Source organism: Coregonus clupeaformis, unplaced genomic scaffold (assembly GCF_020615455.1).
Source record: "Coregonus clupeaformis isolate EN_2021a unplaced genomic scaffold, ASM2061545v1 scaf0176, whole genome shotgun sequence".
NCBI lineage: Eukaryota > Metazoa > Chordata > Actinopteri > Salmoniformes > Salmonidae > Coregonus > Coregonus clupeaformis.
In genome coordinates, this window is record NW_025533631.1 from 178,202 (window position 1) to 203,622 (window position 25,421).

Genomic DNA, 25,421 nt, shown 5'->3' on the forward strand with positions numbered 1-25,421 from the left:
ATGTGTCTGATAGTTTCTCTGGTCCTAGTGAGTTGCTCTGGGATGATAAAGTAGTCCTCTGCTACTGCAGGGTGGGTAGGTAGGTAGGTAACACAGGGACGCCCTCTAGCTCTTTAATATAAAACCTTTATCACGGAAAACCAATGCCCTGCCCCCCATCCCCAGCGGCCAATCAATCACGTTCTGTGGAACACAAAAAGGTAAATCAATGACAGTGGGTTCCAAAGGGGGTGTGGTCTGTATCTGTGTAGTGGCAGGTACATCACGTTCAACTCAAAGCTGGTGTTGCCAAACTCAGTGTGTATGCTAACTGTCTGTATGTGGGTTCCGTAGCTAGCAATCCTAGTCTGGCATAGATTCTGATTGGGATAGTTCTGGATTCTGCATTCTTTTGGTTCTGTTTAGGTTCTAGAAGACCATCTGTCCAACCAACTGCCCTGGAACAAACCAAGCTCTAGATACAGTCCAATCAAAACAGGGACAGACAAGAGACAGAACTTAGGGAAGGTTTTTTTTCTCTTTTCAAATTCAGCAGATACTGAAGTAAAAAATTATCAAAAAATCTAAAACTAAATCTAGAACAAACACATGCCAACGCAACTGGTTCTGCAGGTTCCAGCATTCTCTTTTAGAATCCTCAGCGGTTCCAAGCAAATAATCCAATTATGTAATTTTATCCTCCCCTCATGCAAGTAGCCAAAATTGCAAGCAGGTTCATTTTTTATTAATTGTGATTATAACACAAGCAAATAAAGCCAATTAGGCTATATCCAGTATAGACCAATTAAGAGTCATTTATAAAGCTGGAAGCTGATTGGCCAGTTGCGGCGTCGTCATTCAGATACGACCTAGTCTCCGTTCACTGTGTCTGCTGAGTGTGAGGGCAGGTGGGGTGTAGGGAGGGGACGGTGGGGGTAGGAGCAGGTAGCAGGACGGTAGGAGGAGAGGGGGGGGGACCAGTGAGAGGAACTGAACCTAAAGGGGACCAGGTAGTTCAATATTCTGCCTGTGATGATGGTGATATCTGGTTTACCCTCTGTGTGTGTGTTTAGATTTGTATAACATATGTACTGTGTGTATCTGGGGTGGTTATGTCTAGTGAATATCCTGTGGCTGTGTTCGTCCTGTGAGAAGCGGGGGAAATGAGAAGAGAGGGATTAGCGGTTCAGTGCCTGTTCTCCATCAGCCTCCTTCCGCTCGGCGGACAGCTTCTCAGCCAGCTGCTCCCGAAGTCCCCGCGACAGCCCTTCCCACTCTGAGCGGGTAGGAAGACAATGCCAAACATCCGGGAGAAACAAAACCACTGTCTCCACATGTGCGGGCACTGTCCGCCCCTTGTGAGTCTCCTCAGGGCGATGATAGCGAATCTCTGCAAAACGATACCTGTCGCAAAGGAAGAAGGCGCATTGGAAAGAAACATTCGGGTCAGGGACACATCTCTCAAAAACAGGGCTAGGACTAGCCTAGGCTACATTACCCCCCAATGACTTTTGAACTTGTTACAGTATCCCCCCCAACACACAACATTAGCATGGAACCCAGTCTGCAGCTCTCCATTGGTTGTCCATTGGTTTTCAGGGGTAACAGCGGCCATTTTTTGTTTTGACAAAAACATCAACCCTGGTAACACCCCAAACCCGCCCCAACCCTCGACTTCAGTCAATCAAAGCTCAGTATGTCTGTGTTTGCGTAGCTTACGACCCCGCGGACGGGAGAGTTTGTGAGAGAAGACACAGAATCAGAGGACAGGACAGTAAAAGCAAGAAGTTAAATATGTAAGATATTTAACAGAATGAAAGGAAAACATTTAAAACACGAAAAGTAATGGTGGTGTCTTCTGGTCCGGGAGACTGCGCTTCGAGCCACAAAAATCTATGCATTCATTCATCCACCACATAGATATACAAAGATAGATAGAAGCAGGACGGCGTCATATGGTAGCCAAAGAGACATATTGCAAAACAAAAAAGAATTAAGAGGCAAATCAAATGACAGAATCATAGTCATTAATGTCCAAAAACCAACAAAAAAAGCAATATATTCATCGTTGGGAGGTAACAAAACCATGCATCATGGATTGTCACCTTTTCAATTTTTTTTAATAATACTACCACAGGCCTAGTTATCGACAGAAACGACAGCGATAGAAAAGAGAGAAAGGAGGTTGAGGAAAAGAGCAGGACTTACCACTGAGTGCAGAGACTCAGGTCTATGCCTGTGAGGGCCTTACAACAGCGTATGGCTGTCTTTATGAGCACAGCCGGGTCCTTCTCAGGCTCCGCTCCATCCAGGGAGGGGGACCAGTGGCCCCCGATTGCCATGGCCTCGTCCTTACCCCGCATCCCCACCAGGAACTGAGCAATGGAGAGAGAGACCGAAGGAGAGACAGAAGGACAGAGTGAGAAATTGGAAAGAGACAAACAAGAGGTTAAAAACAAGCCTAAGCCTCCTCCATAACATTTGACATTTTAGTCATTTAGCAGACGCTCTTATCCAGAGCGACTTACAGTTAGTGAGTGCATACATTTTTCATACTGTACTGTACGCCAGGCTAGGGAAAAACACCTGAGTGGTTGACACCTAACTGACCTTGATGAGGCGGGCGGGGTGCTGGAAGGAGTCTCTGAGTTCTTGAGGGTCCTCAGCCAGAGCACAGGACTTATGGTAGAGCTCTTCTAGACTGGGGTTGGCCAGCAACATCACCTGTTCAACACATTACAACAGACAGGACAGGTGAAGGTGTGAGTGGACTTAGCGCTGTATGTGGTATTAGTAGGTGTGTGTGTATGTATCACAACATAGCGCTGTACAGGTTTGTGTGTGTGTGTGTGTGTATGTACACGTGCATGCAACCTGTCTGTGTGTATACCCTACCTTAGCGCTGTATGTGTGGTTGGCATCAGGAGGGTCCAGCACCGCAGTGTTCTTAACCAGAGAGTCCACCTCCTTGTGCATGATGTGGAAGTTACAGTAGTTGCCGAACTGGAAGGGCCGTTGCAGGGGGAAGCCATCCACCCAGGTGAACACAGCATCAAAGAAGTCACTGGGGATGTACAGGCTCTGGTAGCGTCTTCTCAGCTCCATCATGTCACAGTTAGAACTGGATGGGAGAAAATAGTACAGTTCTACCAAATGTAGTCACTACAAATGGTTCTAGCATGGATGCAAAGCACCTCGAACCTGCTTCAATGCAGCCACATAGCTTTTTTACAATCAATTACAAAACATCTTTAATACAACCTCAATTTACCTCCTCACATTCACTTCTTTATAACAATCAGAAACAACAGGGACACACGAGGAGCAGCGAGCAGACCGAAGACTATATGCACACTGTAAGAAAGGCCCCGAGACGCTCCGAGTTGGTGCCGAAACACAGGAATATATCTTTATAACAATCAGAAACAACAGGGACACACGAGGAGCAGCGAGCAGACCGAAGACTATATGCACATTGTAAGAAAGGCCCAGAGAGGCTCCGAGTTGGTGCCGAAACACAGGAATATATACAGTTCACCTAGTCCTCCACTACTCACACAGTTCTAAAGTCAATAGCACCCCTGTGTAGTGCCTAAAACCCGGCCTTAGGCAACACAGTGACTAGGGTCAGAGCCCTATACTACGAATCAGGTTTGAGGAGTAACCGAGGTAACTTTGGTCAACTCTCGAGTTCAACTCGGGATAACCGCTACCACGAAAGTGGCTCACCTTTTAGCCAGATAAATTTCTATGGCAACGAATCCTTCAAAACTAACCTGCACCTAGGCAGGCTAACTCAGGGCTAACTCCATTTCTCCTGAATGAAGTGTCTGAGCTGTGAGTTGAGGACGAATTAAATCAGATTTCCTCCTTCTCGCAAAGATTGCATCATCCTCCCCTTCATTTGAGGAAGTGTTCATTTTTTATGTGTTAAAAAAGAGTAATGTTAAAATACCGATCACATTACACATTTAATAATGACAGAATGCATTTGAAACTTAATGCACAGTAAAACTTTTGTACGGATGAAGCTTGTGCTGGAATGCGAAGCTAACTGAAGCTGGATAGCTTCAGAAAACCCTGAGTAGATCTAGCTTCCTTCGTAGTATACCCCTCTGGTTTCAATGGACTCTTTTGGCATAGAGAAACTACGTCACTGCCTACATAAGGGGAAAAAACTAATTTCGGGGACTCTCCCAAACAATCACAAGCAAGACAAGCCAGCACATCATGATTCAAAATCTAAGTGTGCCGGTAAAACCTTTGCAGTGATTTTAGTTAAGGTAGTTGATGTAATCTAGCCACTTGCGAAATGCACTCAATAAAAATAACCTCTCATCTCCATTTGATGGCTACTATTTTGTATTTTACTTTTTGTGGATAAAGTAGTGACGTAGGTAGTGACGTAGTTCCTCTCCATCCAGGCTCTGTCGTAGCCGGCCGCGACCGGGAGACCCATGGGACGGCGCGCAATTGGCCCAGCGTCGTCCAGGGTAGGGGAGGGAATGGCCGGCAGGGATGTAGCTCAGTTGGTAGAGCATGGCGTTTGCAACGCCAGGGTTGTGGGTTCGCTTTCCACGGGGGGCCAGTACGAAAAAATAAATAATGTATGCACTCATTAACTGTAAGTCCCTCTGGATAAGAGCGTCTGCTAAATGACTAAAAATGTAAAAAATGTATGCCAAAAGAGTCCATCATTTAAACCAGACCCTAGTCACTGTTTTGCCTAAGGTTGGGTTTTCGCGATTACTCCCAGATATATTATCAATCAAAAGCTGAAACTGATCAATCATCATAATGATTAGTTGACCCACCCGTCCAGGCTGAACTTGGAGAACTGGACAGTATAGCGAGGCACCACCTTGCGAGGGCGGCGGGGGGAGCGGTCACGTCTCGGAGAACGGTCCCTTGAGCGTTTACGTATGGGAGAGCGCTCTCTGGACCGCCTGCGCTCACGGTCTCTTTCACGACTGCGTTCATCCTTGGTCCTGAGAATGAGTTCAGGGCGGTCGTTACGGTTGGGGAAGCGGGGGGAGGGGTCCAGACGCCTGACGGGCTGAGGCATCATCCTCACTGGGGGCTGAAGCAGACCTCCTGAGAACACATCTGGAGGGAAAAGGGAAACGCACAAAGCGAGAAACAGACACAGACAGACAAATACATACAAACACAGACAGATATATTACAAATCATTTCTTTATTTTCTGCAAAAGTAGCAACTAAATCTAAAAGCATCAGAAAAACACAAATCGACATCATAGTGCCCCCTACCTTTGGGTGGTGGCTGTGACAGCAGGGGCGGAGGGGGGTTATGGAGGAGCGGGGCCAGGGAGGCAGCAGAGAGCTGGGCCTGGAGCAGGGGAGGAGGGGGACCCTGGGCCTGTACACTGAACGTGGTGGGGGGAGGCAGAGACTGGAGCATGTTGGGACCCGGCTTCATCATATTAGGGCCTGGAGGCTGGCTCTGGGGTGGGGTGAGGGAGAAGAGAGGTTAGCATTACCCCAGGGCTGTCCCATGAGGTATCTTATCAGAGTAAGTGTTTTATTTTTATTTCTTGTCACATATAGGCGCTTTAGTTAAAGAAATGTGCTTCATGGATATCATTATGCATAGACGACATACACCAAATGAGATTTGTGCCACTGCCAACAGGTAACCATGTGCTAAAGCAAAACAGAACTAGAGGAGTGAGGTTTGGAAGGCGTCCTTTCTTTCACCCAAACTGTTTTTTGGCAGGTGCAGTTGTGTCAATCAGGTACAGTGAATAAATGAGAAAACTACTGCCGAAGTAGCATATATTAAGTCTGCATTATCTGCAAAGACAGGACAGGTTCCGCGAAAAAACTACAAAAAGGTCAAGTTATAAAACTCTGCAAAACCCTGGAATAATCGGTGTATGACTTTCTGTGAGAAGTATGGAGAACTTTTCAGTTTCGATAGTAGTTCCTAACCTGTTTGTGAGGTGAAAAGGTGCTTATCATGTATGAAAATCATGTATTTACCATAACATTGAAGAAGAAAGGGTTAGAGAAGTGAAGAAAAGTGTGTCAAAAGTGCATTCTTTAAGATAGCCTAGAAATCCTAGTATTTGTTGATTTAATTGCTTCACTATGTCTGTAAAAATTTAAGCAAAAAACATAAAAAGAATTACCATCTCAATTGGACTCGCATGGTTAGCCTAAATGAACAATGACAAGAAATCTTATGGATTACACCTTTAAAAACGGCAAATTTCCCCTGTTGAGAGATTATCATGGATTTCACCGTTAGAGAAGCCCAAAAAATAAGTGTAAAGAGACAGATGGCATTCTTTCGTGTTTCAGAAACCATAGGCTGAGAGACCATAGGCCCCGAGATAAAATTAATTTCTAAAAGTATTCAATGCATTTTATGTGCTTTGTCCTTTGTGCTTTTTCTTGGTCCGAAACACAAATTAGCATGAAGAAGGAAAAGAGAGAGACGAGAGAGACTAGAAGAGAGAAGAGGAGGGAGAAGCACAGAGTGCGTAAAATGCCTCAGAAAGATGCAGGAATATGTATGATTTTTTTGTTGGAAAAAAAAAAGAGCTAGAATAAGAGGCCAATAGAGGTGTTGGGGGGGGGGTTACATTTTGTCTGTTGTCCATGCCGACGGAGTGCATGTCTGAGTAGCGCTGCTGCATCCCCTGGTCAGCATAGAAGCTGCTCAGCTGTGGGGGAACTGGAGGTAAGGACTGGGGCTGCTGCTGAAGCTAGGGGTGGAAATCAGACTGGTTAATAACAGACACACAACCACACGCACGGGCTGGGATCCAATCTGATCACTTTCAAACTTCACCTCTGCACTGAGATCGGAGGGTGAATATGGCAATGGCTCCATCTATACTTCTAGTAGGCAACATGTAGGCTTACATTACATTTACATCTAAGAGTGAGTCAACCAGGGCAGACGGGAAGAGAGAGCCAATGATCATATTGGAACCAAACCCTGGAAGCATTCAAATTGAGGTGTAAGGTGTCACTAACGCCTCGATCAGAACGACTGCATCATTGCATCAATGCTGAGTAATACATTCTGCAGCCAAACGTTTTTCATTATGTAAGCCAAGATTTTTAGTGGATACGTGTGCAACAAAAGTTCAACATTCACCTTTTGCTACTATACTGAACATAAATATAAACGCAACATGTAAAGTATTGGTCCCATGTTTCATGAGCTGAAATAAAAGATCCCAGAAAATGTCCATACGCACAAAAAGCTTATTTCTCAAATGTTGTGCACAAATGTATTTAAATTCCTGTTAGTGAGCATTTCTCCTTTGCCAAGATAATCCATCCACCTGAACGGTGTGGCATATCAAGAAGCTGATTAAACAGCATGATCATTACACAGGTGCACCTTATGCTGGGGACAATACAAGGCCACTAAAATGTGCAGTTTTGTCACACAACACAATGCTACAGATGTATCAAGTTGAGGGAACGTGCAAATGGCATGCTGACTGCAGGAATGTCCACCAGAGCTGTTGCCAGAGAATGTAATGTTTATTTCTCTACCATAAGCCGCCTCCAACGTAGTTTTAGAGAATTTGGCAGTACATCCAACCAGCCTCACAACTGCAGACCACGTGTAACCACGCCAGCCCAGGACCTCCACATCCGGCTTTTTCACCTGCGGGATTGTCTGAGACCAGCCACCCGGACAGCTGATAAAACTGTGGGTTGCACAACCGAATAATTTCTGCACAAACTATCAGAAACCGTATCAGGGAAGCTCATCTGCGTGCTCGCCTTCCTCGCCAGGGTCTTGACCTGACTGCAGTTCAGCGTTGTAACCGACTTCAGTGGGCAAATGCTCACCTTCGATGGCCACTGACACGCTGGAGAAGTGTGCTCTTCACAGATGAATCCCGGTTTCAACTGTACCGGGCAGATGGCAGACGGCGTGTATGGCATCGTGTGGGCGAGCTGTTTGCTGATGCCAACGTTGTGAATAGAGTGCCCCATGGTGGAGGTGAGGTTATGGTATGGGCAGGCATAAGCTACGGACAACGAACACAATTGCTTTTTATCGTTTTCAATTTGAATGCAAAGAGACACCGTGATGAGATCCTGAGGCCCATTGTCATGCCATTCATCCGCCACCATCACCTCATGTTTCAGCATGATAATGCACGGCCCCATGTCGCAAGGATCTGTACACAATTCCTGGAACTGGAAAATGTCCCAGTTCTTCCATGGCCTGCATACTCACCAGACGTATCACCCATTGAGCATGTTTGGGATGCTCTGGATCGACATGTACGACAGCGTGTTCCAGATCCCGCCAATAACCAGCAACTTCTCACTGCCATTGAAGAGCAGTGGGACAACATTCCATAGGCCACAATCAACAGCCTGATCAACTCTATGCGAAGGAGATGAGGCAATTGGTGGTCACACCAGATAATGACTGTTTTCTGATCCACGCCCCTACCTTTTTTAAAAGGTATCTGTGACCAACAGATGCATATCTGTATTCCCAGTCATATGAAATTGACTGATTTCCTTATATGAACTGTAACGCAGTAAACTCTTTGAAATTGTTCAGTGTTTTTCTGTCAAGTCTACACATACAATTTGATGGATGGATAAATCCAACGTATGCACCACACAGAACACACTGCAAATGCCTCTGCAACACAATGCTGCAAGGCAAACGCAGAGTTCAATTGGAAATGAATGTACTTCTGGTGTACCAAAATGAAATGACGCTGTCGGTCTGATCAAGGCGTAAGGCTTTGGTTTTAGCTGTTGACAGGGTCACCAGGATCATATTCAGTAGGGAAACAAAAGTTATTCAGTTTTACTTCAGGCCTGTCTATTGAATGTGACCCAGGTGTGCGTGGGGGCTAGGTGAGGCTCACCGATTGGTTGGCCAGCTGAGGTAAGGTCTGAATGCGCTGGGCGTTCCATTTGAAGGGCATGTTGGGGTTGTACACGGCCTCCACTAGGACCCTGTCACCCACCTGGGGGGTCTTCCCCTTCACCGCACTGTGGAGACATCACCCATTATTTACCCACTTGAAATTGCTTTAGAAACTGCAATATATGGAGACTTCACACTTGAAATTCAATAAAAAAATACATTACTGCTTTAGAATATAAGGTACACAAATTAGGGATGCGATCAACAAAATACAGAAAACCCATGGAAAAAAGGCAACTGGTCCGATGTCTTGTGTGGCCCAATCCGAAATGGACTCCTATACCCTATGCACGATCTGAGAGGACTTGGACCAAAGGCAGAGACTGGACACTCACCTGAGCTGGAAGAAGACGTCCTCATCCACGAAGCCGAAGGTGTCATGCAGCTTGTTGACAACGCCGGTGAAGACTCGCTGTTTCTGGGGCTGGCTTTGCTGCTGGCTCTGCTGCTGGTGGCTGGAGCGAGGCGTGGGGTAGGACACGGTGATCTGGGCTGTCTGCTGGGGGTTGGACAGAGAGAGGCTGGTGGGGAGAGCCACGGGGGGCTAGGGAAGAGGAAAGTTATAGGTCAGTGTCCATGGGGCAACTTCATGCTACTCCTTCCTTCTGTATAAGTCCTAAATGTATGAATTGTATCAAGTCCCACTAAATTCTAAATATGTGTATCTAACAATGGAACTGTTTGAAGTGTCTATATGGAGTCTATCATCTTATTTGGAATTTAATTTAATCAAATGTCCCTTAGCGGTTCTCATCATTTACCAAAGGTGTTGATTTTTACTCTCATTGTGGCCATATGCGTCCTGTTATTGTATTTGGCTATGAAGAAGGTGAAAAAATGAACTTGGTTTAAAAACAGAAAGGTTATAAGGTGGGGATGCCTACCGGGAATTTGTTTTCACCACTCCAGTTCTTTCAACATCCGTGCAGATAGCAGAAAAGGAGACATGGTTACGTTAGACTATTATGATGCATTCAAAATTCTAAAAATGTGACTAAATAATTCTACTCAAGACAAGCTGACTAAAGTGGCATTACTTTTGTTGAAAAGTGCATTAAATGTACAAGAGAGACAAGTTTGTTCCTAATTAGCCTACCTGTGAAAGCAGCGCTTGCTGGGGCTGGGGGAGCTGTGGAGAGAGCGATAGATAGAGGTAGAAAGAGAGAAGTAGAACAGTTACTACTGTGTGTCTGTAGAATAGAGTACATTCCATACCCCAGCACCAAGCATAAAGTGCCTTGTGATTTTACTGTGCTGCGGCTGTGAACTGTTGCTGCTTACCCCGTATAAGTCTGTATGCTGTTGATGTTGCTAAAGAGACAGGGTACACAAACACGCAGAAATAGCAATAAGTCTTTCATTGAGGCAACTACACATTTGTTGATTGATAGATATGAGTATGGCCTTTCTCAAATCAAGGTGATTCAGAGTTGTCTGTGTGAGTTGCACATCAATAATTTACCCCGTATGAGTCTGTATGTTGTTGATGTTGCTGAAGAGATGGGATACACACACGCAGAAATTGCAATAAGTATTTCATTTAGTAAATAATACATTTGTTGATTGATACATATGAGTATGGCCTTTCTCAAATCAAGGCGATTCAGAGTTGTCTGTGTGAGTTGCACATCAATAATTTACCCCGTATGAGTCTGTATGTTGTTGATGTTGCTGAAGAAACGGGGTACACACACAAATGCAGAAATTGCAATCAGTCTTTCATTGACTAAACAATACATTTGTTGATTGATGCATATCAAGTGACCAGCATTAGTGAGGTCTTTTTCAAGCTAGGTTGTACATCAATAATTTGCACCTCAAAAAAACGTTTTTTTTTTACTAGAGAATGCAGCACAGGAGGCTACTGAGGCGAGAACAGGTCATAATAATGGCTGGAACGGCGCAAATGGAATGGCATCAAACACCTGGAAACCATGTGTTTGATGTATTTGATACCATTCCGCTCCAGTCATTACCATAAGCCCGTTCTCCCCAATTAAGGTACCACCAACAACCTGTGGAACTAAGTATAAGACAAATACTATATAGGTTAAAGAGAACAAAAGGGAAAACTATGCTGCAGCATCTAGCCTATAACAAATCTGATTTGACAAACAGTGAGGCCATTTTCTTTTATCTAAGTCAAACCCATTTGTAAATGAAAGCCTGTGACTATGTGAGTGAGAGATCTAACTGACGTGATATGAAATGGCTGCTCTGGGTTAGAACACTCAGTGTTCTTAATGTGGGTTAAAGTTCTGGAACTCGGCCCAGTCTGACAGTTTTGCTGACGAGCTCTAATTTGTTTACAAGCCAAGCAGCAAAAACATGTATCAAACCCCCAAGCAACAGAGTACTACTCCAGATAAGACCCTGTGGCATTCTCAAAGCTTAACTGAACCAAAGTCCACCACAGAATGTCATATTACTGACTCCATTTAAGGGAAACAGAATATTTTGTATAACTAAAAAGGCAAGATATGTGCTCATTAGGAGAGGTTGAAGAAATTAGGAATTCCAGATTGATCTTCATATGAACTATATGACAAACTAAACATCTTCTCCAATCATAGCCATCAGGGGCAAAACTCAAAACACATAACTTTTAAGTGAAACTTCATCCTACTCAAGCTAGAACAGGGTATTTCACTTGGTGTAATGGCCATGTGTCTCACCTGATGGGGTACATTGTAGAGCTGCTGAGGAGGAGGCTGCTGAGGAGGCTGTTGTTGCTGCTGCTGCTGTTGCTGCTGCTGTTGCTGCTGTTGTTGTTGCTGCTGATACTGCTGCAAGGCCGAGTTGATTTGAGACTATAGCAATTAGAGAGACAGGACAGAGAAACATTTTAAATGACTTGATGTTGCGGTTTATATGAGTAACATCACTTGAAGGGAAGACCATTTACTAAACAGTTAGTGACTTCATACTCAACTACAGCCATGAGAAGAAAAAAGGGGTATTTTTCTCAGACGTTCACTCAGAATCTAAACAATATGTTGTTCACACTGGTCTGATGGAGGAGGGGGGTTATCAGTTGCATCAGTTCATCACTCACTCACAAATCAGAACAGGTTTTCCAACAACACAGCTCCTTCAAGTCTAGTGAGGTTTGGACGCTTACCAATCTCGGTACCACAGTGGTTTGTCTGACCCAAATAATGCTCATCATTGGGAATGTTTTTTCAGTAAACAAAATCCAGAAAGTTCAAGTGAAATTAGCCATGATCAACCAATGGGGTATCGCCCTACCATTTTGGGGACTTTTGGGTTGTGTTCATTTGGCACGAAACCAAAGTTCCTACCTGAGCTTATCCAATAACAACAAATATTATCATATTCTGTTAAAGAACATTTAGCTGCATTGTGCCTAACGGAACACTGCCCAGCTGACCCTAGTGTAACTCACCTGTTGCAGTGCTGCAGCGGCGGCGGCTGCAGCTTGCTGCTGCAGGGCTGCAGTCTGTTGGGATAGCTGGTAGTTGGAGGCGGACGACTGGGAGTTGAGGGAGGCTGCAGACAGGGCCGATTGCTGGGAGTACATAGAGGGAGACGCACCCAGGAGAGATGGCTGCTGCACACCTAGAGCTGCAGGGGAGAGATGGGTTTGGGAATAGAAGAATGTAGAAAGAGGATGTATGGCAAGTGAGGAATGGAGTGATAGACCGGCAGAACGAGAAACATTTAAGATAAAAGACGGGAGAGAGAGAAATAAAAAGTATAGAACTTTGAACCTTGTTGAATATCCAGTGGACCACTCTGAACCCCCTTCATCACAAACTTTGTCACTGAGATGCACAGTTTCCTTCTAACACTGTACCCTCAATCCAGGGTTACTGTTAGCCGGTAATATCCAGCTTTTGGCCTTAAAAAAAAAAAGGCGATAAATAAAATTGGCACCTGCCAATTTGCGAAATAATGCTTTTTAGCCTATTAATTGATGGAAATACCAGTCAATGTAAATACATTTGATTGGTCATGCTTATCGGTCCATAGGTTAATTTGCATAATTTAGTGGAATTAAATTGGCACGTGTGTACAGTATATTCGTTATGCATCTTATTTATCACACGCGCAGGCCTACAGCATACAGATACAGAGTCTTTGAGCATAAAATCGGTCAAACGTGAGAGCTGCTGCTACAGCATCTCAAACAGCATACATAGGCAACGGAAGTCAGGCTTCATCAGCGCATCACACACCACTTTGCAATAAGCTGGAGGCAGTATGCATTTTGAAAACATTTTAATTGTTTGAAACCTGAACATTTTAATACATATTATGAGGCATGTCTTACCTTGCTTAAAAATGTGTAGCCTAGACAACTTTCTTTCATTGTCCAGTGGCCAAATGATTTTCTCTGTCACATGAAACCGCTTGCATGAGCGGTGTCCTTTTGACAATGGTGTTTTCCTGCTAATTGCATTATGGAATGAACATTAGTGCATAGCCTACTGCCTTGTGTGCATTGCTGCGCTTATAATGTTAAGAAATAATAGTTTACAAACATTTTAAGATAAACGTTCTGTTGCATCAGACTCATTGCTTTCTAACTGGGTTTTTTTTTGTAGTCTAGGCCTACTGGTTGTATGAATTTGGGATCCATTGTACCACAACCGTCCCAGAGTCTGTTTGAAATAGGCTATTTCTTTCTCGACCAGCTGACCAATAAAATGGGTCAACTTTTCTACTATGGGGGATAGTAGATTGACATAGGCGATAGGTCCCCTGTAGCTCAGTTGGTAGAGCATGGCGCTTGCAACGCCAGTGTTGTGGGTTCATTTCCCACGGGGGGCCAGTATGAAAATGTATGCACTCACTAACTGTAAGTGGCTCTGGATAAGAGCGTCTGCTAAATGACTCAAATGTAAATAGGCCAGTGATTTTGCTGCTCGTTAACATGTCTTGTTGGCTGAGGAAAAGCAAATGTGGACAGTTATTCTAACATCTTCAAAGTGCACATCAGAATTTCGTAAGAAGTACCGCACATCGTTGCATCCCCGACTTGCATGTTCTGTTAATCTTTAAGTCTTTAAGAGTCTAAACTGGGGGGTGGGTTCGGTTTACTAAGCTAACATATGTAATTGTTAAGATGGTCATACCAAGAATCATTTAGCTATTTGACTTAGAATTTTTGGATCCCTTAAGGTATAAACAAATAAAAAATATTTGATGAAACATAGAATTTGGCCTTACTGCTATTAGCCCATAGAAACGCATTGAATAACAGCTTCATACACGGATAAACAGATAGTCAAAAATATATATAAAAAGGAAGTTATAAGATCAGGAATATTGTAAAAGAAATTGACATTATTTAATCCCCTATTCTAGGCACTAACCTATCTCCATATATACTGTACTTCCATTCATTTTTTAAACTGGTACTGGGACTAGTCTTGTGAGGCTTGTGGGCGTCCTAGAGCAAAACAACCGACATGTTCGTGAGAGACTCACCTTTCCTTAGAGGGGGCATATTAGTGTGTAGCCCAAACTGTTCAGACACTACAGAAAGAAGTTGGCAGATCGGCTGTACCGACCTCAGACGAGTCCTGTGACGCTTGTGGGGGTCTTAGAGCAAAATGGAGAACACCATCGTGTTCGTGAGAGTCATCTTTAGTTTGTAGGCCAAACCGTTCGGACGTTACAGACGTTTTTGTGATATCTCATGATCTGACAAATACCGCTCTAGCTCTGCCACCTTTCACCGCAGATGCGGAAGGGCAACATCGGCAGATCCTGTGGATTGAGACGCAGCCCATGCAAAAAAAACAGATATTTCTAGCTTAAACTGATGGACTTTGATGGGAAATGTTTTATTATGATAATATATTTTCGAAGGGGCGCGGACATCGACTCTAGGGGGTTATCTAGGGGGTTAATATGAATTACCATAATCTAAATGTGATTTATGTCATTCTGAGCACCATGGGTGGACACCCTAATCAGGTTACGCACCCAATGCATACAGGTCCGGTGAATTTCACAAATGTCCGATAAATTAAAATGCTGCCGGTCACATGTCCGGCGTCACATTTTCTTAGTGGAAACCCTGCCTCTACCACACATTATTTTTATCCCACAGATGAGCACAGAGTATAGAAGGAAAGGCAGTCATCCATTGAAGTATCATACTCACAGTGTAGGCTGTTGAGGTCCAGGGACTGTCCTGAGTGGCTGGGCTGGGACACCCCTGTGGCAGTGAACTGAGCCGCCCACGGAGGGTTCTTCTGTCCCCCGAATTGGGCCATGAGTCACGGCTCGAGCTTAAGATTATTGACGGAACCGATTTAGGTTTATATCCTGTCAAAACAACAACCGGAAATGGGCCTGTAAATATAAGGTTTCTTCATTTGACATTTACCTTTGCTTTGCATTGAACACTAAAACACTGGCAGCTAGCAACAAAAACAAACAATACAGGAGGAGAAGATTGTTACAGATTTACTTACAGCTAATACGATACCTAGCTAGCTAAATCATATCAGCTAACATTAGCTTGGCTAAAATATCGTTAAGTTACCTCCTTGGCTAAAACAACAACAACATTAGGCCTCCTGACAGCTGCCTCTACTAGGCGGGATAGTGAGACTAGCAACAACAGATAACAGCAGAATGAATGGGCAGGTTAGCAAAACGTTAGCTGCTGGAAAATGTTGCTTTGTTGGCCAGCTAGCTATCCCTTGATGATGACTCTCAGTTTCATTACATTACACATAAAAGTCATTGGACGAAGGCGTCTTCTGTACGGGGGACTTTTTGTTAATAATTAGAAAGCCTTAGAATTCATGAATTTATACGTCCCCTGTAGCTCAGTTGGTAGAGCATGGCGCTTGCAACGCCAGGGTTGTGGGTTCGTTTCCCAGGGGGGGCCAGTATGAAAATGTATGCACTCACTAACTAAGTTGCTCTGGATAAGAGTGTCTGCTAAATGACTAAAAGGTAAAATGTAATGAATTTGGCATACTATTTATAGCTAGCCTCTTCAACTCTGACGCCCTCTGGTGGCATTTTCTAAACTACGCATAATATTGTATACTACTCTCATAAAGTACATTTTGGTTTCAGAACTATAAGTCTGACAAACACAAGCTTAGTACTGTTAGAAAAGTAAGAACTGTGGGAAACAATGTGATTACTACAGAGCCTGGGATCCAACAGATACAACTGATTCCCAGTTCATCCACTAGACAGCAGTAGATCACATGATGTCTCCTGGCCACTTGAAACCAGTTGCGTCTGGTTTGGTAGTGAGTCACTGTGCCAAACTGGCTCAATGGATTTTTTTAATGACCCTACCAATCAGGCCTTTCAAGATATCGAGGTGAGGCAACTTATTTTCCCATTGTAAACGAGTGAGATAAATCAACAGTGCATGTGGAGGATGCATACAAGGTACTGTGGATGGAGAAGGAAATGCATTGCTTTACAATGACAATCAGTGTGTACCCTTTTCCTACTAAATGTTTGCACTATTGGTGACTTGACCTACATTGCACACTATGAATATGCCCATAGCGCATGACTTATGGCCTTTATGGGGGGGCGGATTCTTATGACATTGCCAGCAGTAAGATTTGCGTAAAACGTTCCAAAAGACAGGGGCTGTAGCTGTCAAATGATATGTCACTTTCTATTTTGTACAGGGCCCATAACAACCGAGAGTTTAACAGCTAGCTAATACACATGCAGATATAATCTACCTGGTTAGCCTTTAACTATAAATAGCCATAGGCTAACTAACAACATGTGGCTGGGTTAGCTTGCTAACGGAGATAAATAGCTTGCTAACTAGATAGCTATAATGATGACTCGTGGGTTTTGTTATCAAAGCAACGATGACTAATGTCGCTAGCTAGTGGTGTAGTTAACGTTAGCTATAACGAGGCCTACGCAAGGCAACACACGACGCAGCCCTATAAAGGACTGATGGACAGCAAGGCTGATGGACATTCCAATTTTGCGACAATAATTGCATTCTGCAGTACGGAAAGCATCCAAAATGTAAAATGTTTATTCCATTAACAGATAGAGAAAAATATTGTCCTCACGCCTTTTACCTCTGTCGTCTGTTCATTCACCGGCGGAGATGGATCCAAAACTGTCACCGCGCATGCGTAGATCAAGGGGCGCGCACGCGTGCTACATACTTTTCTTTTTGACCACAAAATAACATGGTGGGTCAGGCAATCTGTGTACAGAGCCTTCAGAAAGGATTCATATCCCTTGACTTATTCCTCATTTTGCTGTGTTACAGCCTAAATTTAAAATTGATTCAATATTTTTTTTATACCATCTACACAAATACCCCATAATGACAAAGTGAAAACATTTTTAGAAATGTTAGCAAATTTATTGAAAATGAAATATCTCATTTACATAAGTATTCACACCCCTGAGTCAATACATCATAGTCACCTTTGCCAGCGATTACAGTCTTTCTGGGTAAGTTTCTAAGAGCTTTGCACATCTGGATTGTACAATATTTGCACATTATTATTTTTAAAATTCTTCATGCTCTGTCAAGTTGGTGGTTGATCATTGTTAGACAGCCATTTTCAAGTCTTGCCATAGATTTTCAAGCCGATTTAAGGCCAGACGGTAACTAGGAACGTTCAATGTTGTCTTGGTAAGCAAATCCAGTGTATATTTGGCCTTGAGTTTAAGTTTATTTTTTTCCTTTGTGCACAAAATTTGAGAGAAATAAGCCTTTTGTACGTAGGGGAAATTTCTGGGATCTTTTATTTCAGCTCATGAAATATGGGACCAACACTTTACATGTTGCGTTTATATATTTTTTTGTGAGGCATAAGAAAACCTCCCTTGTCTTTGTGGTTAAATCTGTGTTTGAAATTCACTGCTTGACTGAGGGACCTTACAGATCATTGTAGAGATGAGGTAGTCATTCTAAAGTAATGTTAAACACTATTATTGCATACAGTGAGTCCATGCAACATATGTGACTTGTTAAGCACATTTTTACTCCTGAACTTATTTAGGCTTGCTATAACAAAGTGGTTGAATACTTACTTACTGACTCTAGAAATTTCAGCTTTTCCTTTTTAATGAATTTGTAACATTTTCTAAAAACATAATTCCACTTTGACATTATGGGGTACTGTGTGTAGGCCAGTGTGTGACGCGTACTGAGTATACGAAGAGGCAGGACGCAGACATTAACAAGGTCAAGGTTTACTTAACAATGAGCAAGAGAAATAACAAAGATAGAGTAAACGACACGAAGCTTAACAATCACACACAACATCATACAGAACAGTACAGGGCTAAATAGGGGTGGTGATGAGGTGCAGGTGCGCTGGAGGTGATTAGGGTGCGTTGGGTTTCCATTCCGGTGTTGCGCTCAGACCGGTGGCTCAGTAGACCGGTGAATCAGAGCGCCGGAGGGGAGCAACAGGAGGAGACGTGACAGTACCCTCCAGCCGCTGGACGTCGCCGGCCAGGAGGACGACCCCGAGGACGAGGAGCGGGCTGGTCAAGGCGGCGACGGTGGAAGTCCCGAATTAGGTTGGGGTCCAGAACGTCCCCAGCCGGAACCCAGCTCCTCTCCTCAGGACCATACCCCTCCCAGTCCACCAGGTAATGGAGCCATCCCCCACGGAACCTGGAGTCCAGCAGGTCCCTCACCGCATACACCGGACTCCCGTCAATTTCCAGGAGCGGAGGAGCCATACCCCAAGGGACGGCATCTGCCAGAGGACCAGGAACCACCGGCCTGAGGAGAGACACATGAAAAGTGGGTGAGACACGGTAGTGAGGAGGAAGGAGCAGCCGGTATGATACCTCATTTATCCGCTGGAGGACCTTAAACGGCCCCACAAACCGGGGGCTCAGTTTCTTGCAGGGCAGGCGGAGAGGGAGGTTTTTTGTGGACAGCCAGACACGATCCCCAGGCTGGAATACAGGGGCTTCACTGCGGTGGCGGTCGGCTTGGTCCTTCTGCCGACGAATGGCCCTCTGGAGATGGACATGGGCGGCGTCCCAGACCTGTCCGGCCCTGTGGAACCACTCGTCGACAGCGGGCGCATCGGTCTGGCTGGGTGTCCAAGGGGCCAGGGCCGGCTGGTACCCCAGGACGCACTGTAAGGGAGTGAGCCCAGTGGAGGAGTGAACGAGGGAGTTCTGGGCATATTCTGCCCAGGGAAGAAACCTCGCCCACTCCCGGTCCTGACAGTGGCAACAAAGAAACCTCCCCAGCTCCTGGTTCATGCGCTCAACCTGCCCATTCGGCTGAGGCCTATACCCGGAAGTGAGGCTGGCCGTGGCCCTGATCTTCTCCAGGAAAGCCTTCCACACTCGGGAGGTGAATTTGGGGCCACGGTCCGAGACAATGTCCTCCGGAAGTCCATAATGCCGGAAGACCCGTGGGAACAGGATCTAAGCGACCTGGAGAGCAGACGGAAGACCAGTTAGTGGCAAAAAACGGCATGATTTGGAGAACCGATCTACGACCACCATGACTGTGGTGAAGCCGTCAGAACGTGGAAGGTAGGTGACAAAGTCTATGGACAGGTGTGACCAATGTCGCTGAGGCACAGGGAGAGGAACTAGTTTGCCTGCCAGGGCGTTCCGAGGTGTCTTCATTTGGGCACATACAGAACAGGAGTTGACGTAGCGGTAGACATCAGAAGCCAAGGTGGGCCACCAGTATTTTTGGGCTAGAGAATGCAGGGTGCATGTAATATCAGAGTGCCCTGCCGTAAGGGTGGTGTGCGCCCAGATCAGCAGGCGGTCACGGACACTGGTGGGTACATACACGTGCCCCAGCGGGGCGTTGGCAGGAGCTGGGTCCTCCTGAGCCGCCAGGTGGATGTCTTCGTCCACATCCCAAACGACAGGAGCAACGATGAGAGACGAGGGCAGGATAGGACCCCCCAGATCCTTCCTTTCTCCGGTATGGTGCATCCTGGAGAGTGCGTCGGCCTTCACATTCTGGGATCCTGGGCGGTAGGACAGAATGAATTGGAAGCGAGTGAGAAATTGGGCCCACCTGGCTTGATGAGAGTTCATCCGTTTCGCTGCCCGTATGTGCTCCACATTCCGGTGGTCAGTAAGAATCCGGAATGGATAGACTGCGCCCTCCAGCCAGTGTCTCCATTCCTCCAGAGCGAGGACCACCGCCAACAGCTCCCTGTCTCCAACTCCATTCCTCCAGAGCGAGGACCACCGCCAACAGCTCCCTGTCTCCAACTCCATAGTTCCTCTCTGCGGGGGTAAGCTTTTTAGAGAAAAAGCCACAGGGATACATTTACTCTGGCTTACCATGTCGCTGGGAGAGGACTGCACCCACGCTCTCCTCCGATGCATCCACCTCCAGGATGAAAGGACGAGATGGATCTGGGTGTTTTAGGATGGGCGCTGTGGTGAGCCTCTCCTTCAGCCTCTTGAAGGCAGCGTCAGCCTCAGGGTTCCAGGCCAGCTTCTGAGGCCCACCCTTAAGGAGAGAGGTGAGCGGGGCAGCTATGGAGCTGAAGGACCTGATGAAATTAGCGAAGCCCAGGATACTCTGTAGGCCCTTGATGGTGGTGGGAACTGGCCATGACCTGACGGCGTCCGTCTTCACTCCTTCCATGAACACCCCCTGAGGACTGATCCGGTATCCCAGGAAGGAGATGGCCTGTTGGTGGAATTCGCATTTCTCCCCCTTCACCAACAGGCTGTGTTCCCGGAGGCGGAGTAGGACAGGTCAGACGTCACTGACGTGCTCCTCGAACGTAGCCGAGTAGATCAGGATATCGTCGATGTACAGTCGTGGTCAAAAGTTTTGAGAATGACACAAATACTAATTTTCACAAAGTCTGCTGCCTCCAGTTTTGATGATGGCAATTTGCATATACTCCAGAATGTCATGAAGAGTGATCAGATGAATTGCAATTAATTGCAAAGTCCCACTTTGCCATGAAAATGAACTTAATCCCCCAAAAACATCTCCACTGCATTTCAGCCCTGCCACAAAAGGACCAGCTGCCATCATGTCAGTGATTCTCTCATTAACACAGGTGAGAGTGTTGATGAGGACAAGGCTGGAGATCACTCTGTCATGCTGATTGAGTTAGAATAACAAACTGGAAGCTTTAAAAGGAGGGTGGTGCTTGAATTTATTGTTCTTCCTCTGTTAACCATGGTTACCTGCAAGGAAACACGTGCCGTCATCATTGCTTTGCACAAAAAGGCCTTCATAGGCAAGAATATTGCTGCTAGTAAGATCGCACCTAAATCAACCATTTATCGGATCATCAAGAACTTCAAGGAGAGTTTCAATTGTTGTGAAGAAGGCGTCAGGGCGCCCAAGAAAGTCCAGCAATTGCCAGGACCGTCTCCTAAAGTTGATTCAGCTGCGGGATCGGGGCCCCACCAGTGCAGAGCTTGCTCAGGAATGGCAGCAGGCAGGTGTGAGTGCATCTGCACGCACAGTGAGGCGAAGACTTTTGGAGGATGGCCTGGTGTCAAGAAGGGCAGCAAAGAAGCCACTTCTCTCCAGGAAAAACATCAGGGACAGACTGATATTCTGCAAAAGGTACAGCGATTGGACTGCTGAGGACTGGGGTAAAGTCATTTTCTCTGATGAATCCCCTTTCCGATTGTTTGGGGCATCCGGAAAACACCTTGTCCGGAGAAGACAAGGTGAGTGCCACCATCAGTCCTGTGTCATGCCAACAGTAAAGCATCCTGATACCATTCATGTGTGGGGTTGCTTCTCAGCCAAGGGAGTGGGCTCACTCACATTTTTGCCTAAGAACACAGCCATGAATAAAGAATGGTACCAACACATCCTCCGAGAGCAACTTCTCCCAACCATCCAAGAACAGTTTGGTGACGACCAATGCCTTTTCCAGCATGGTGGAGCACCTTGCCATAAGGCAAAAGTGATAACTAAGTGGCTCGGGGAACAAAACATCGACATTTTGGGTCCATGGCCAGGAAACTCCCCAAACCTTAATCCCATTGAGAACTTGTGGTCGATCCTCAAGAGGCGGGTGGACAAACAAAAACCCACAAATTCTAACAAACTCCAAGCATTGATTATGCAAGAATGGGCTGCCATCAGTCAGGATGTGGCCCAGAAGTTAATTGACAGCATGCCAGGGCGGATTGCAGAGGTCTTGAAAAAGAAGGGTCAACACTGTAAATATTGACTTTGCATAAACTTAATGTAATTGTCAATAAAAGCCTTTGACACTTATGGAATGCTTGTAATTATACTTCAGTATACCATAGTAACATCTGACAAAAATATCTCATAACACTGAAGCAGCGAACTTTGTGAAGACCAATACTTGTGTCATTCTCAAAACTTTTGACCACGACTGTACACCACCACCTGTCTACTCAGCATGTCCCGGAACACGTCATTGACGAAGGACTGGAACACAGAAGGTGCGTTTGCGAGGCCGTAGGGAATGACGCAGTATTCATAGTGGCCTGAGGTAGTGCTGAATGCGGTCTTCCACTCGTCTCCTTCCTGGATTCGGATCAGGTTGTAGGCACTCCTCAGGTCCATCTTGGTAAAGTACCGGGCTGCTCGATGGCACCAGAGGTAGGGGGTACCGGTACTTGGTGGTGACTGCGTTCAGCCCCCTGTAGTCAATGCATGGTCTCAGTCCTCCGTCTTTTTTGGCCACGAAGAAGAAGCTGGCGAAGGCAGGAGAGGTAGAGTGTCTGATGAACCTGTTTCAGGGTCTCCGCCACATACTTCTCCATGGCCTCAGTCTCCGCCATGGAAAGGGGGTAAATGCGACTCTTCGGGGGGTGTTGTCCCTCCAGCAGGTCAATGGCGCAGTCCCAGGGCCTGTGAGGAGGGAGACACGTAGCCTTTAATGAAGAGAAGACATAGGAGAGATCTGCGTACTCACGTGGAATGTTGGGCTGGAGGGCGGACACCAGACTCTCCACTGACGTGGAACAACAAACCACCGGCAGGCAGGTCTTCCGGCATGAGGTGGACCAGGCTGTGATCCTCTTGGTGCTCCAATTGATGGTGGGGTTGTGTAGTCTGAGCCAGGGCAATCCCAAGACGATCCGGTGAAGGGGTGACATGACGATGTGGAATGACAGCTCCTCGTGGTGCTCCGGTAGTGTGGGAATGGTGATGTTGATGGGGAGAGTGACGTGCGTAATGGTGCCTGATCCAAGGGGTTTATTGTCCAGTGAGGTGACGTGTAGCGGAGATGGCAGTGGCACGGTGGGCAACCCCCATTCAGAGACCAGCTCCCTATCTATAAGGTTCCCCACTGATCCAGAATCTATCATTGCGGTAGAAATGGAAGAGAAGGAATAACCAGTCATCGTTATGGAAACTAAAAACAATGGTTTTGTGATAGGAGCTGACGTAACACTCACGGAGCGGCGACGGGAGTCATACCGCCTAGATAGGGAGCCACCAGGAGATATGTGGTCCGTGGTGGTGTAGGGGGTGCTGCCCACCTCCATGGGTGAGGACTCGGAAGCAGGGCGGCTTCCATAGCTCAGATGGGGTGAACGTCGAGGCTCTGGGAGGTGTTGGTGAACGCCGTCTCTCTCTCAACATGTCGTCAAGACGGATGGACGTGGTGATGAGGGTATCAAGGTCCATCTCGTCATCCCGACATGCAAGTTCCGTCTTGATGTCCTCCCGTAAGCCTCTCCTGTAGGCCGTGCGCAGAGCACGCTCATTCCAGCCAGAAGATGCCGCCATCGTGCGAAAGCTCAGAGCATACTCGGACGCGGGCCCCTCTCTCTGTTGTAGATGGAGGAGACGCTCACCCCTATCCTTTCCCTCCGTGGGATGATCAAACGTCGCCCTGAACCTAACGAGGAAGGTGGGGTAGGGAAGCGCCACTGCCTCCTCTCCTTCCCAGACTGCCGTGGCCCAATCCAGTGCCTTTCATTTAAGAAGCGAAATCACCAGCGCTATCCTGGCTTGGTCAGATGGATATGCCCCAGGCTGACGTGCCAGATAAAGGGAAACCTGTAGCAGGAAGCCGCTACATTTAGTAGTTTTACCATCATAGCGCTCCGGTAGGGCGAGGGTTCCCGCAGGAGTGGGTGATAGCACGGAAACAGGTGGATTGGGGGCACTCGCCGCTCCCTGAGGTGGAACTGGAGCGCTGGGCAAATTATGCAGAGTTTGGAGCACTTCCTGCATGGCGGCGTTCAACTGGGCAAGCTGCTGCTGGTGCTGGTCGAGGCATTGGGAAACTCCTGTTGCATCCATTTTTGTTTGGTGTGTGATTCTGTGACGCGTACTGAGTATACGAAGAGGCAGGACGCAGACACAGGAATTAACAAGGTCAAGGTTTACTTAACAATGAGCAAGAGAAATAACAAAGATAGAGTAAACGACACAAAGCTTAACAATCACACACAACATCATACAGAACAGTCCAGGGCTAAATAGGGGTGGTGATGAGATGATGAGGTGCAGGTGTGCTGGAGGTGATTAGGGTGCATTGGGTTTCCATTCCGGTGTTGCCGAGGTGGTGCGCTCAGACCGGTGGCTCAGTAGACCGGCGAATCAGAGCACCGGAGGGGAGCAACGGGAGGAGATGTGACACAGTGACACACAATCTATATTTAATCAATTTTAAATTCAGGCTGTAACACAACAAAATGTGGAAAAAGTCAAGGGGTGTGAATACTTTCTAAAGGCGCTGTAACTTCTGGAATGGGGTCAGGTCTATGTACAGGTGTAGTGTCATTTTGTTTATTTTACGGTCATGAGTCATGACTCATGATACATGTAAGGAGTTATTACCGGTAACAAGGCTCATCCTCGACCAGTGGCTAAATAGTCTACAGACGAACAATAAATGCAACCCACACTGGGGGAAAAGCTTGAAGTATCACTGCTGCTCTGTTGCAACTTGGAGAAAATGTTAAATACTGTGTGAGAAATAAATTATAATTATATGGAAAATATTACACTGAGTGTACAGAACATTAGGAACACCTGCTCTTTCCATGACATAGACTGACCAGGTGAAAGCTATGATCCCTTATTGATGTCACCACCACTTCAACCAGTGTAGATGAAGGGGGGATGACCGGTTAAAGAAGGATTTTTAAGCCTTGAGACAATTAAGACATGGATTGTGTATGTCATTCAGAGGGTGAATGGGCAAAACAAAATATTTAAGTGCCTTTGAATGGGGTATGGTAGTAGGTGCCAGGCGCACCGGTTTGAGTGTGTCAAGAATTGCAACGCTGCTGGGTTTTTCACGCTCAACAGTTTCCCGTGTGTATCAAGAATGGTCCACCACCCAAAGGACATACAGCCAACAGCAGGCCAGTGGTTGAAAACAGGTAATTGATGAAAAAGGACAAAGAAGGCTGACACGAATTGTGCAGAGCAACAGATGGGCTACAGTTAGTAAACTGACAGTCCAGTACACCATCGTGCCCAAAGACTCATAAAATAATCAACAACTTGTCGTACCTTGACACGAATCGGGAATGGCAGCCAACGACCTTAGTGTTCCACTTCTTTCAGCAAAAAACAAAA

At 46.0% G+C, this 25,421-nt stretch overlaps 1 protein-coding gene across 4 annotated transcripts in view; it reads right to left on the minus strand.

Moving 5' to 3' along the window:
• Window positions 1–17,035, minus strand: part of LOC121574667 (cell division cycle and apoptosis regulator protein 1) — a 29,734-nt gene extending 12,699 nt beyond the window's left edge. Inside the window, exons 1-18 of one of the 4 annotated variants that reach the window (XM_041887209.1) lie at window positions 16,984–17,035; window positions 15,063–15,226; window positions 12,333–12,511; window positions 11,602–11,736; window positions 10,568–10,597; window positions 10,389–10,418; window positions 10,208–10,237; window positions 10,023–10,055; window positions 9,811–9,837; window positions 9,262–9,470; window positions 8,865–8,991; window positions 6,588–6,710; window positions 5,251–5,443; window positions 4,794–5,085; window positions 2,875–3,100; window positions 2,590–2,703; window positions 2,188–2,354; window positions 1,173–1,383 (exon numbers count right to left, since the gene is read on the minus strand). In XM_041887209.1, the coding sequence (XP_041743143.1) occupies window positions 1,173–1,383; window positions 2,188–2,354; window positions 2,590–2,703; window positions 2,875–3,100; window positions 4,794–5,085; window positions 5,251–5,443; window positions 6,588–6,710; window positions 8,865–8,991; window positions 9,262–9,470; window positions 9,811–9,837; window positions 10,023–10,055; window positions 10,208–10,237; window positions 10,389–10,418; window positions 10,568–10,597; window positions 11,602–11,736; window positions 12,333–12,511; window positions 15,063–15,174 (2,238 nt within the window). In that variant the 5' untranslated portion in view covers window positions 15,175–15,226; window positions 16,984–17,035. Of the gene's footprint in view, window positions 1–1,172; window positions 1,384–2,187; window positions 2,355–2,589; window positions 2,704–2,874; window positions 3,101–4,793; window positions 5,086–5,250; window positions 5,444–6,587; window positions 6,711–8,864; window positions 8,992–9,261; window positions 9,471–9,810; window positions 9,838–10,022; window positions 10,056–10,207; window positions 10,238–10,388; window positions 10,419–10,567; window positions 10,598–11,601; window positions 11,737–12,332; window positions 12,512–15,062; window positions 15,227–16,974 lie in introns of all 4 variants that reach the window. The other 3 variants (XM_041887215.1, XM_041887220.1, XM_041887226.1) reach the window with 3 other exon arrangements.
• Window positions 17,036–25,421: the final 8,386 nt, after the last annotated feature.